The sequence below is a fragment of the Arachis stenosperma genome, chromosome 2, assembly GCF_014773155.1.
Source record: "Arachis stenosperma cultivar V10309 chromosome 2, arast.V10309.gnm1.PFL2, whole genome shotgun sequence".
In the NCBI taxonomy this organism is placed as follows: Eukaryota; Viridiplantae; Streptophyta; class Magnoliopsida; order Fabales; family Fabaceae; genus Arachis; species Arachis stenosperma.
The window spans coordinates 5,844,039-5,857,846 of NC_080378.1; the positions used below are offsets into that span (position 1 = coordinate 5,844,039).

At 27.0% G+C, this 13,808-nt stretch overlaps 1 protein-coding gene across 1 annotated transcript; it reads right to left on the minus strand.

Annotated features, from left to right (window-relative positions):
• Nucleotides 1-10,792: 10,792 nt before the first annotated feature.
• On the minus strand, nucleotides 10,793-13,565 carry LOC130961570 (cytochrome P450 78A3-like). Its single transcript, XM_057887519.1, has 2 exons — nucleotides 12,365-13,565; nucleotides 10,793-11,771 (listed from the first exon to the last, which is right to left on the minus strand). Exons 1-2 carry the CDS (start codon nucleotides 13,412-13,414, stop codon nucleotides 11,133-11,135), a joined length of 1,689 nt encoding a protein of 562 aa, XP_057743502.1. The 5' UTR covers nucleotides 13,415-13,565; the 3' UTR covers nucleotides 10,793-11,132.
• Nucleotides 13,566-13,808: the final 243 nt, after the last annotated feature.

Sequence of the window (13,808 nt, forward strand, 5' to 3'; positions counted from 1 at the left end):
TTATATTTATTATAAGATATTATATTTTTAATTTTTTTTAATATTAATATACTTTTATATATTATATCATTCATTTATAATTCAATAATATACTATTTTTTTAATTTAATCTCTTATTTCTAACACTTTTTATTAGGTTGGATTATATATAATTAAACACCGTTTATTGTATTATATATTATATTCTATTTTGTGATGATAAGATGCATTATGATAGTCGCACAATAATTACAGAAAAATTAAAGTAAGTCATTTCATCACTACAAAACCAACTTGTGGACTAAAAAGGCCCTTCGAAAATCAACACTATTTAAGAAAATAGATTAATTGAATGATTAATTTATTTATTTTTAAATAAATATTAGATGTTTGAATTTTATTTTGTGTATATATATAACAATTTATTGATTAATTAATAATAAACTTATAAATAAATTTTAAATTTATAACAAATTAATTCTTGACCTGTTACATCGCAGATACGGTAAAAAAATCGCATTCCTAAGAACAACTTATTGCATTGTGTTAATAATAAGTTTATCTTCATCCATTAATTGTGTCACAAACACTGCGAGATTTGGGGGATATGCCACGCTAATTGGTATGAATGACTAATCGGATTAGACACTAAGAATAGCCAATTCCACCAAACAAAAACATGGTAAAATAGAAAGGTTGTCATGGTACGCTTATGTCAAAATCAAGTATAGGGAGAAACATTATTTAGTGCACCACATCTTAGATCATAATTAATCTATTTGATTAGGCCTAGGACAATAACATTATGTTGTTTCTACTCATTCACTGTTTCTAACACAATTTTAGTCACATACAAATTACAAAAGTAACATCCACATTAACTACACAACCTTAGTCATGGTGCATGAATGGATGAAAACCATCAAGTTTTGCATTAACAATCCGTTATACTTTATTTCTGTTCCCCCTTCATGCCAAGTTTTATTTGGCAATCACATCATTATTTTTTATTTGTTTAAACTCTTAAAATAATTAATTTTATGACCTAATATCATAACTTTTACAATTAAAGTTTAAAATTTAATTTTTTTGACACTTAAATTTTTTTTAACATAAGACAAATATAAAATATAATTTATATAAAATTTAACAATCCCATAACAATTTTTATGTAAACAAAGTGTAAAATATCTAACAATCTAACTATTAATGTCGTCTAAATTTTTTGGATAAATAATTTTTTACGAAAAAAAGTTATCAAAAAGATAATTTTATTTTTACATTATCTGATCATTTTGGAAGAGATAATACTTAATTTAGTCCTTAAATTTGTCCACGATCTTTAATTTAGTTCCTAAAATTTTAATTGCCTTATTTAGTCTCTAAACTTTGCGAACATGACTTATATTAGTCCTTGAAACAATTTTTACTGTATAGACGTTAATAGAATGCTATCATGGAAGCTAAACTCTGTAAAATGATGTCGTTTTAGTTTTGACACTCAAATAACTCAAAAACAACATCATAAGTGGTGTTTATTGAAACTTTACCTAACAAAACAAGTGATGCGACATCATTTTTGAGTTATTTGAATGCCAAAACTAAAAATACATCATTTTACAAGTTTCAGTGTGGCATTTGATTATCCATTTCAACATTTTATTAACATTTTTGAACTAAAAATCATCTCAAGGACTAATGTGAGACACATTTATAAAATTTGGAGACTAAATAGAGGTAACTAAAGTTTTAAAGACTAAATTAAAACTTACGTGCAAATTTAGAGACCAAATTGAATATTAACTCTATTTTGGAGAGTTGAATTGTACAGTTTAAATGTTTGTGATTTATTTAAATTGCACATCGGCAAAATTCAAAGGCTTTTTTTTGTTGCTATTTTCCTTTTCTTTTCTATTTATTAAATTACTGGCATATGATTAGTTCTATTATTAAAAACTAAATTAACTAAAAACAATCCAATCCAACCTAGCTGATATATTGTAAAGAAGGGTTAAGTGCTTAAGTTCTTAATAAAATTTATTTCCTATTTTTATAACTAAAACCTAAAACTTCTTATTAAAGAACCAAACTACCTACCACTTTTACCAACCTCAAGGTCGCAATCGCAACATTATCAGTATACATATATAGAAATTGTCTTAATTAAAAATTGCACTAGATAAACCTTGCTACTATACTTTATACGTAAATAATAACAATCTTTACATGTACTTTGAGATATACATTTATACGTACTTCCCCTATCACTCAAAGAACTTGGTAGCTAATCCAAACGAAAAATATATATAAATTGTAACATGTCAATGTCACAATAATCCTGTAAATGAGTGGTCCTTAATTAGCTTAGCCTCAAATCCCCAACATAAAGATTCATTAATAAAGCATATATATATATAGTCGTATTCCTTAATTTTTTACAAAATAAAGTATATATTATGATGATATATCAAATTAATTTTAAATTTTTGAAACTTTCTTGGATTGAACTTTATATAATAAGATCATGTTAAAATTATTCAACTGTTGAATTGATAAATTTTGTTGCACACAAAGATATATATATATATATATATATATATATATATATATATATATTAATTTGTGACTATTATTTTCATTGAATTAAGGCAAAACAACTGCCACAGGTATAAGTATCAAACAACTATAGCATATGCAAGCACAAATAAGCATCCATCTTGATGTGCAATATCAGATTGAAATGGACTTGTAATATGTGAGTCCCCATTGGAATAATAATAATGGAAAACATTATAGTTTGAGCACACTTATCCAAACAAGGGATGTTACCTAAGAGACACCAACACTTCGATAAATTATCGTGTCCGTATATCAGATATATTCTAGATATGATATTTGTTTATTTTTATTTGACATATATATTTTTTATGTCTAATTATATCTTAATAAAAAAATTTTAACTAAATATAACACATTTAGATACTATTACATATCATCGTATTCAATTTTATTCTTAATATATATTTTTTAAAAATAGTATATATTATTATTAAAATAATAAATATTTATATAATTAAAAATATTAAAAACAATTAAAAAATAAATTTATATTTTAATATTAATAAATTATTAAATATCATTACAATTTATCTAAATAATAAATTTATATTTTACATATATAATATGTCTTAATATTTTGTAAAAATTTAAAATTTATTTATTTGTGTGTTTTTTGTTAACATGTTATCCTTTTGTTCGGTTGTTCCTTGTGCTTGGATTTGCTCTTGGGTCAGTGTCTCTATCTAGTAAGATGCAGGGCAAGCCTACTTTAGGGAAGTGGTCATGTAATGACTTAATTAGGTGCTAATTTTTTTAATCAAGATTATTAATAGATATCTAGATATCAGATTCCTATGTGTTGTGCATGCAAAACATTATTTTCAGTTACATAAAATCCCAATATATGATTCTAAAACATTAACAAGTTTTTTCTACAATATATATAAAAATATTTTTTCATTTAGGTCTCTTTAGTTTAAAACTTTTGTAATTAAACACGTATACCACACGATAATAAATAATTGTTTTTACTTATTCTGAAAATTTGCGTATAATTTAAAAACTCTATCACATCATTTTTAAATTTTAAAAAATTATATTGAATAATAAGGATTTAATTTAAAAATTTTAAACTACCGCGACGTCAAAAATTTTGTGCAACAGAGAGAAGTGAGTGACTCCATCATAAATTATATAGAGACTTTAATAAGAAGCATATAATATATATTAGTGTTAAATTTTAATTTTGTTTTTTATATTTAAAATATTTTATTTTTATTTTAAATATTATATTTTATCTTATTTTAGTGTTTTAGTTAAATTTTTTTTTAGAAATATCCTTTTTCCATTAGATCTTTTATTAGGTAACGCAAAAAAATTGTAATTATAATAATTATAGTTGTGGTTGTACGATTTAAGGGGGAAAATTACACACAAAAAAAAGAGAAAAATAAAAAAAATAGAATAAACAAATATGTTTTAAAAAAAATTTAATTTTAATTAGAGAATAAAAATAAAATAAAATAAAATGTTTTGAAACAAAAATAAAACGATTAAACATAAAAATGAAATTAAAACTTAACCAAATTATAAAAAAATTAAAATAATATTTCAACTTTCAATGAAAATTGAAAGAAATTATATAAACTTCTAGAGTAATTAAATCTTTACTCAATGCATATCTTAATGAATGGTTGGAAAGTCTTTATCAAAATTCAGTATTAGGAGAAAAGGCCTAATTGTCTCTTAGATCATTGTCATGGTGGGTTCCATCAAGTTTCTTCAACCGTCTTAATAAACATGAGCCAAATAGGAAAAACAACTTAGAAACATGGTTACACGTAAGGACTGACCAATTAGCATTTGTTTGATCATAAGCGTTCACTCAAATATTAATATTAATTAAAGACCCTCAATTGAACAAGTTTAGCAAACACTAACTATGATTAATTAAAATAATTATAATAAGTAGCTATTGACTTTTAATATTATATTTGTCTTTATTAATCAATGTTAAGACATATACATATATAAGAATATTTTGTAAGAGGGGTTATTTTTTATTTAGCGTGGATATTTTTTACTCTAGAATTTAGATCACAAAAATATTATTTATAAGACAGATTATGTGGAGATAGACTTTTAATTTTGTTAATAATTTTTATGTTAATTTTAATTTTGTTGATCTTTTTGTACATAAGATCAGAAATATCATGACTTGAAAATGATGCATGTGTTAATATTTATTTGATCTTGAAAAATATAAATACAGTAGTCAATATTATAACAAAAATAATAATAAAATTTCATTATTATTACGTGAAACTTTGTTAATCTTAAAAAAAGTTTGAGAATAGTATTTAACAAAATTGCTCTGCTTCTTAAGCAGTTCTTTAAATTTTTTTGCTATTTCTTTGTCGGAAAAGTCTAGGGGCCAGTAGTTTTATTGAATTTTGACCAGCATGTAACCAGCAGAGGAAGGTGAGCTATTGGATGAAATTTCACACCAATCTCACACCATCAAATCATCATTGATGGCTAATTGATGGCTAACAATCACAAAAATTGCTGGCCCCTAGCATTGCTCTTTCTTTGTTCATTACTTTTAAGTCATAAAAAAACATATACATAAAATTAGTTTATACAAGTATAGTATACTAGCTCAACTAGACCATATAAATAATTATAGTGAAATAAAAAAAATAAGAAAAAAATTTAAATAATTTTTGACAATTATTTTAAAAGATAATTAGGCCTTCAATTAAAAAAATAATCCTTTTGTTCTAATCTTTATTTTTATGAGACTGATTAGTTTCTTTATCAATATTTTCTTTCTGTATTAATGAAATAAACCTACATGACATGTTAAACTGTTGATCTATCCATTAAAAATTAACTAAGATTGACAAATTCATTTTATTGGAAGTCTCGTTGTTTTTTTAAAATAATTGTTAATAACATTTAGTTTTTTTATATTGTTTGTTATTTTTTTTTAAATATATTAACTAAATTTATGGTGTAAAACTAAGAAATATTAGTAATTTTAAATTATTTTACTTATAAAAATTAAATAGAAGATATATTAGTAATTAACGTGTCATATAAGTATGTTTTGAAGATAGATCAGTCACTAAAAAGGGAGATCGTTAAAAAGGATTTAATCATCCCACAAAATTAAATATCAAAGTTCGAAAATAATATTTTTAATTGAACACCTCAAAGTCTTTCAAAAAAATTATCAAAAGTTGAGATGAATATTCGTCCAAAAAATAAAGAAAAATGAATTAAGAAAGTATTTGATTCAATTCTTTAAAACCAATTTAGGTAAACCAGTGGATTAGTGAAGGAGGCAAATTAAAGCAAAAATTAACATATGAAAAATTCCACAATGTTGGACTAGAAACATGAACAAACTATCAAGAAAGGGACTTGTGAATTGTGACATAGTACATTAGCAACATTATTAGGGCACAATTAATGGTTTAATACTGATGACATGTGCAAAACGTATATATATCTTTTACGGCTATACCAATAATCTAAGTAGTAGAGTGGGGAAAGCTAAGGCTTGGTCATCATGGTTTAAACAAAAAGTTGATGTGACAATTAATATAAATAAACAAATATTTATGTTAGTAATTTCAAGTGTTTTTCTTTTCTTACTTGACATTTTGTTAGATACAAGTACTCATCAGTCAATACTGTATATATGTATACATTTGATGATGATGATGAGTTTTTAACCGTTACTAGTCAAATTTTTAATTTCATCCATTAAGTTTAACTCTATGCATGCTGATATATTTTTAATTTACTTGTCAACCAAGTCATCATTGTAGTACTAATTAACCCACTGAATAGCCAGCCGTGCTTTTATGTACTAAGTAAATATTTTTATTTGTATTATTAATTTTTTTGACTTTAATTATCATTAGTTTAGTCTATTTTGATGGTTTACAAGACTAATTTAATTAATTTTTATTAAATTCTTAGTTCATTAAACTCCAAATTCATTTTAATATACAAGATTAATTTTTATTGAACCATACTAAAGAACTTGAAACTGTGTTTAAATTGTGTAGATTATATTTTAAATTTATATTCTTATTGAATAAAAGTTTAGAATTTAACACCAAACCAATCATATGTGCATAGCATATTCTAAATATCAAAGAAATTTGAAAACGTTAAGGAGATAAATCCCAAGATAGACAGAACAAAAACATTGGCATATTTCTCTATGTCGTCCACCAATTTGGGATTGTCATCCCAATACTCATGTTGTTTCCTAAAATGTTGGAATGACAAGTTTAATGTGTTTGGGCCCATTTAATTTCCATAAAAGTGCTACTTTTGTATGAACTATATAGCCTTAGTTCTTATCTTGAATGGCGGTTGACATTCAATAGTTTTATTTAGTTCTTAGTATTATGGCCTTGTTAAATTAGCCGAAAATTTTCAATTGTGAATTCAATTTCATATTAATGTTGATATGATTATAAAAATAAAAAATATTTTATTTATATATATTTATGGCATAGAAATTTAATCCCTTTTATACATAATTTTTTTCATTAAATTTGAGATATGCTAGGTAGAAATGTAGAATATTTAGTTATAAAAATGAAAAAAGTGAAGTTTGTTAGGCAAAAATATTCGGTTATAATGAATGACAATATTTAGAATTAAATTTCATTTATTGTAAAAGATTCAAATGATATACATTTGATTTTCTTTAAGTAAGATCTTGGATTTAAAATTTTGTATACGAAAAAAAGAAAAAATCTTGTAATTAAAATCTTATAATTCAGATTAATTATATCTCTTAGTTTTATAAATATATATGGTTTAAAATGAATATAGAAAATGAAGTTATGCTACCTTATTATATAAATGAATTATGGAAAAAGAAGGGACAAAAAAGTTGAAAAAAAAATTATAAGTTGACAAAAAAGGATAACTAAAGACCATAGTCAACAAAACTTAATCGTCCAACTATGGTTATAGCAATCTATGTACTCATAGAATGTCGTAAATGTCCTTTTGCAATAATAATTTCTAAATTCTTTTTACCTATCATGCCATCATGATAATAACCATTTTCATTCAAATGGGAGTAAAGTCACTGCCTGAAATTAATTTTGAATTGTCCAAAATGAGAAAATATGACTCAACAAAGGGAATTGTATGTACTAAATCCTAGTAAGATTATTGTACAACACTCTCTTGTCAATTTACATAGATAAGTTGAAGTTACAACTATATTCATACCTTTCCGTGCAAATGAAAACCTAACAAATAAGGGTATTAAAATTGTGATCCAAATTCTATAAAGATAATTAACACAACTAATAAAAAATAATTCCTTTATAAAAAATGAATTTGATTTTTACTCAATATAAATCTGAACTATTTTAGTGAATAATTTAAAATATTTTTATAAATATTAAAAATAAAAAGAAATTTAAATCTGATCACAATCATAATAGAATAATCTATCCTGGCTTTGGCTAAATAATTTTAAATCTTAAAAGAATGTGTGGTCCTATTTTTGTGACAAGGAAAGAGCTTATAGTATAGACAGTCATGGTGGAAAGGAGGACAAGTAGAAAAACCAATATAGCCCCACACTAAATTAATGGCAATGTCTGTGTGCGTTAGAGTCACAATCACAGTTGCCAAGAAACTAGAATGCCTAGGGAACCATGTAGTATGTGAGGAGTCACATCAGCTAAGGTTTTCTATCTGTGATTGTATAGTGCTAACTGGTTTTATTTTTTTCAATAATTAATATATATTTTTTAATTTGTGTTGTTCTATTTTAACAATTCAAATATTTAATCCTTATTCATTTATTATTCTTAATAATTTATTAATTAAAAAAAAGTTGATTTCTTAATGTAATGATTAGTTTTAGCTTTGCTTTGTAACTATTATTTTAATTCAATAATCAAGTATTAATAATTAATTTGATTTAAATTTTGTAATTACTTTTTTAAATATAATTCTTTACAAGAAAATTTGTGCTTGAAGTCCCAAAGAAAAAATTTCACAAAATCTAATAACGTTAGATCAACTCAATTGTGGTTGCATAATGCCAAATTGCCGATATCATTCAAAAATTTATATATAAAAATTAATTAATAATTTAATTTGACAGGTCCTTGCACGATAGATAAAGGACCATCTCAAGTTGCAAACAAAAGCATGTTGGATCATGCAATTTGGCTTTCTACTAAGAGAATTTTATACGTGCATATACCCTTAATTAATAATATTTTATTTTATATTTTATTTATTGTACATCTTTACAGTTATGTGCTTGTCATAAGTAAAAAAAAAAGTTAATTATGCATGTCAACTGGTTGACGAAAATTGTTTAAATAATTATAATAGTATACACTAGCAAAAGCTAAATTGTTTCTTTCTTTAGTGTTATCTTTATTGATATTAAAAAATTTATTAAAAATATTTATAAAAATTTAAATATTACAAATGATAAATATGCATAAGAATTTAGTTTGAATATAATTTAAAAAAATCTAAAATCATTAATGAAAAAGTTCACTAAAATATATATAAGTAATAGTTTTTTATATGATATTAATCTCCTTGTTAATAATTTTATCGAAAAACATTACTTCTTTGAAATGAGATTATTTTTTTTTGAATAAATTTATACACAGATCTGTTGCCTAATCTTAAATTTTGAAATATATTTAATTTTAGTTGTATAAAGATAAAATACTTTAGTCTTTATAAAAAGAATGTTTTGACTTTGCAATAAGTGCCTCAACTTTATTTGATTACTTTTCATCAATATTTTTTAGCTATCTTGTTTTGTTATTGGGATTAATGATTGACAAAGTGAACAAATTATTGTATATGTATGTACTAATAAAAAATATATATTTTGATATTATTGGTCCAAAATATAAAGTTGCATGTCTCACCTAAGAATAAATAAAATAAATAAAGCATGGCAAAGAATTTGGCTTTCTAGGTAGTGTGGATCAAATAAGAGATTTGGCTTGATCATCTTTGTACTATCTTTTATCCATTTAGTCTTTTCTCTTCCTTTTTCTATTATTATTTTTTTAAATTAAATATCCACAAAGGACTTAAATCTTCTACATATCAATCATACTTAAACTCATATTCATAAATTTGAGGACACTTTTTTTTTATCTTGTTTTCTTATGTTAAAAAAATGAAATAAAAATTAATAAAAAATTCTATAAATATGAGTTCATTTATTCTTATTATTCTATATAAATAATTATAAATAATTTCATATATATATATGTGTGTGTGTGTTTTTGTGTGTATTTTTTTTATTTTGTGTATAATTTTACTACATCTGAGTGGAGGACAATCATAAAAGAAAGATAGATTCATTGCAAACTTATGTGGGATACAAATGCATCCAAATCAACAAATGACTTGAAGTTTTTCAAGCTTTAAAAAAGGTTATAATATAATGAAACCTTTGCGCTAATAATTCATTGTCACGAAAAACACATGTTTACAACTTATACAACCCCCATAGTACACTTTAAAAACAGATAGTTCTCTCCATATTTTTTTGCCATTCATTGAAAATAAATTTATGATAATTGAATTTGTTTAATTCAATTTTAAAAAATGTTACTAGGTATCTTTGAGTACTTTAAATTAAATTGAATAAATTTTAATTTTATATTAGAGTTGAGTACTTATAAAATATTCTTAATTCAAGCAAGACTAGTAATAAAATTAGGTTATTCTATCTCTCATAATTGAATAAAATATTATATCTATTTTATACTTTTTATTAATAAATTCATTAAATAAATCAAATAATTAAATTATTATTATTATTATTATTATTATTATTATTATTATTATTATTATTATTATTCATCTTTCTAATATGTTGTCAAGTTATTGAATCTAATATAATAACCAATAAAAGAAAACATGGCAGCATGGATCGGTGGATAGTAAGGGACTATGTTAGCTTTCTCTTTATGTGTGAAAGAATAGTAAACTGATGGAACCACACAAGGCTTGCATAGTGTTAAGAGAGTACTATATATATCATAGTTGTGAGCTTTATCCACATTAATATTTTGTCCTAACCTTATAATAATTGATACTTATATATTTTTCTATGTAATTCTTTATAAGGAAAAAAATTGTCTTATTACTTAATGATAATAAATTTATAGGAGGTGATTAAGCTAAGAAAATGACAATAAAAAAAAGATAAAACTTAAAAAAAAACTTGTATTAATTCCACCAATATTTACAAAGGCTACTTCCACCTTTAACACTAGGACAACTTGATACTTAATTGTTAAATAAAACAAAACTAAAAATAAAAATAAAAGTAGAAAACCTGAAAAACCCATCATAGAGAAAAAGAGCCAACCCCATCCTCATTTGTTCAATCAATTATCCATTGATTCCATTCAAAAGACCATATATCTGCCACCAAACCCCTGCCACATGCTTCACCTTAAAACTCTTGTCTTCATTCTTTCCCTTTTTTTTTTCCTCATTTTTTCTCTTACCTCCTTACTATTTTCCCACTTAAGATTAGCATATTTTTTCTAATTTTCATAATTAGCCTTAATAAGCCTAGGGCAAACCTTAACCCTGAGAGGCTTAGCCATTTCACAAGAGAGCCTTAATACCTCGGAGAGATCAACACCGTCCATTCCATCTAAAGGTAGCCATTCAAACTTGTGCAAGAGAGATGCCACCCAAAACATCACAGTAGCCAAACCTAAGGTTTTTCCGGGGCAAACCCGTCGACCAGACCCAAAAGGAGCAAGCCTAAGATCCGACCCGAAAACAGAAAACTCAACCCCTCCTTCATTCTCAACGAATCTCTCGGGCTTAAATTCAAGCGGGTCCTTCCACACAGACGGGTCACGAGCTATCGCCCACATGTTGACCATAGCCGTAGTCCCCTTGGGGACATGATATCCATCAACGATGGTATCGGTTATGGCCAACCGGGCCCAGGAAAGAAGTGGACCCGGAGGGTGAAGCCTTAGAACTTCCTTTACCACTGCCGGGAGGTACACCAATGCCGCCACGTCATCCTCTGTTATAGTGCCACGTGAGCCAATCACCGTATCCAGCTCATCCTGAACCTTGCGTTGCACGTCTGGATGAAGGACCATCCTTGCTAGTATCCACTCTATCAAAACCGAGACGGTGTCGGTTCCCCTAAAAATCATTTCCTGAAAGATAGAACAAAAAAATTAATAAACTTCAGCATTTTCAAATTAAAATATATTATTCAAACTTGCGTTGAATGATAAATAATTTTGGTCAGAATACTCCCTATCGAGCAAACTTTTTTATTTATGTTTGTTGAAAGAAACAAACTTTTTATGATTAGGCATTATCTGCACTAAGGTGTGGGCCAATAAAACATATTAAAATCACAAATATGCATTTAAAAGTACTTCTAAGATTTGTTTTTTTTTGCAAAAATTAATAGTTTGCACTATTTTGCCTGGACATTTCTCATATGGTATAGACAAAATAGATAAAGTTTGATAGCATATTTTCTCATCCTTCCCAAGTATTGTCTCGCATAAATAAAAAATTGCAAAAATTTTACCAACTCATCATATGTATAACTATTTATAATAAAAATGATTGAGCCTCAAAATTAATTAAGTGTATCTAAAATAAAATAATAACTGTGTATGTATGAAATGTTAAATTTGTAAACACACCAGAATTTCTCAAAATGTTAAAAAGTGTAACATATTTTAAAACGTAGTAAAAAAATTCTAAAAGAAAAAGAAAAGTGTTTCTGACTTACCCAAAGAACAGCAATCATGTCGGATTCAGACAACTTATCGGGTCCTTGGAGAGAGAGCAAGACATCAACAAAATCCTTGTTGGCGCTGTTCCTGTTCTTGTCGGTTCGGTGTTCATCGATGATCGAACCAACGAAGCGGTTCACCTTCGGAACCAGTTCCGTACACCTGAACCGGATTCTCTGAAAATCAAAGTCCCTTAGGAAGGGCAAGTGATCCCCCCAGTTAAGGGTACCCAACAGATCATATCCTTCTTCCACTAATCCTCTGAGCTCACCTTCCATTCCCAAGTTTTTCTTATACCCAAAAACCAACCTCATCATGTGGCTCAACGACGCCGTTTTGAGCACTTCACGAACCGTGACGGCGGCGCCACCGCAAGCATCGCCGAGTATGGCGGCCATATTTGTGGCGATTTCGGCTCTCTGAGTCTCCGAGGCCTTAATTTGTTTAGGTGAAAAAAGGTGTGTGGCGGCGATGCGACGGAGGGTGCGCCAGTAAGTGCCGTGGGCCGCGAACCCGATGGCCCGGTTGAACATGAGGCTATAAGCTGATTCTTTAATGGGACGATCAGCAAAGACCGTCCCATTAAGAATCTCACGTGCTACATCAGGATGGCACGTGACTATAGCTCTTGTGTCTCCCAAACTGAACGCCATCAGCCTCGTGGCGTTGCATGCCTTTGCAGCGGCGAGGATACGATGGTGTGCTAGTTGGGAAGACAGAAGGGCCATACTCCCAATAATAGGGTATCCTTTGGGGCCAGGAATCATATTTTTATCCTCGTTTGATGAAAAGCAACGTTGTTGTTCTTGGTGAGGTTGTGTCGGTAATGATGTCTTTTTTGATGTCCAAGTAGAGCAGTAACGGTGGTAGTAGTAGAAGTAGGAATAGTACTTTCCCCAAGCAGGACCACCAGGGTGAGACCAGTAATAGAAGGACATGGTTAGCCATATGAGTATGGCCATGATCAAAAGTGACCATGCAATGTTCTCTTGTGTGCATTTTGAGGCCAAGGCCAACACCCAAAGGTTCTCAATGTGGCTTGTCATGGTTACTACTAATTCAAGGTATTAGTATTAGGGTTGAAAGTTGAAACTTGAAATTGAAAAGTTTGAGACTTACTAGAGAGATTTTGAGAAAGAGAGAAGAGTTTTTTTTGGAGAGTGAAGGTTATGTGTGACTTGTGAGTATGATGGAGTTTGGTTGGGTCACCATGGAATATATATAGAGGAAGAATTGAAGGGATATGAAAGAGAAAGAGAAAGATAAAGGGGTGAACTCATAACCGTTATGCTTATGTTATTACTAGGCAAAGAAATAGTATGTGCTACTAAAGTAATCCGAAACCGTATATTTGCCCAAGACAAATACTAATGATTAATAATTATTGTTATTTAATTAAATTAATGAAAATATTAATGGAATTAAATTTGTGGTAATTTT

Coding starts and splice junctions, on each gene's coding strand:
- LOC130961570 (XM_057887519.1), bottom strand. CDS start 13,414: ATGACAAGCCACATTGAGAACCTTTGGGTGTTGGCCTTGGCCTCAAAA. Junction 11,772..12,364: donor ACATGATTGCTGTTCTTTGG/GTAAGTCAGAAA, acceptor TCTATCTTTCAG/GAAATGATTTTTAGGGGAAC.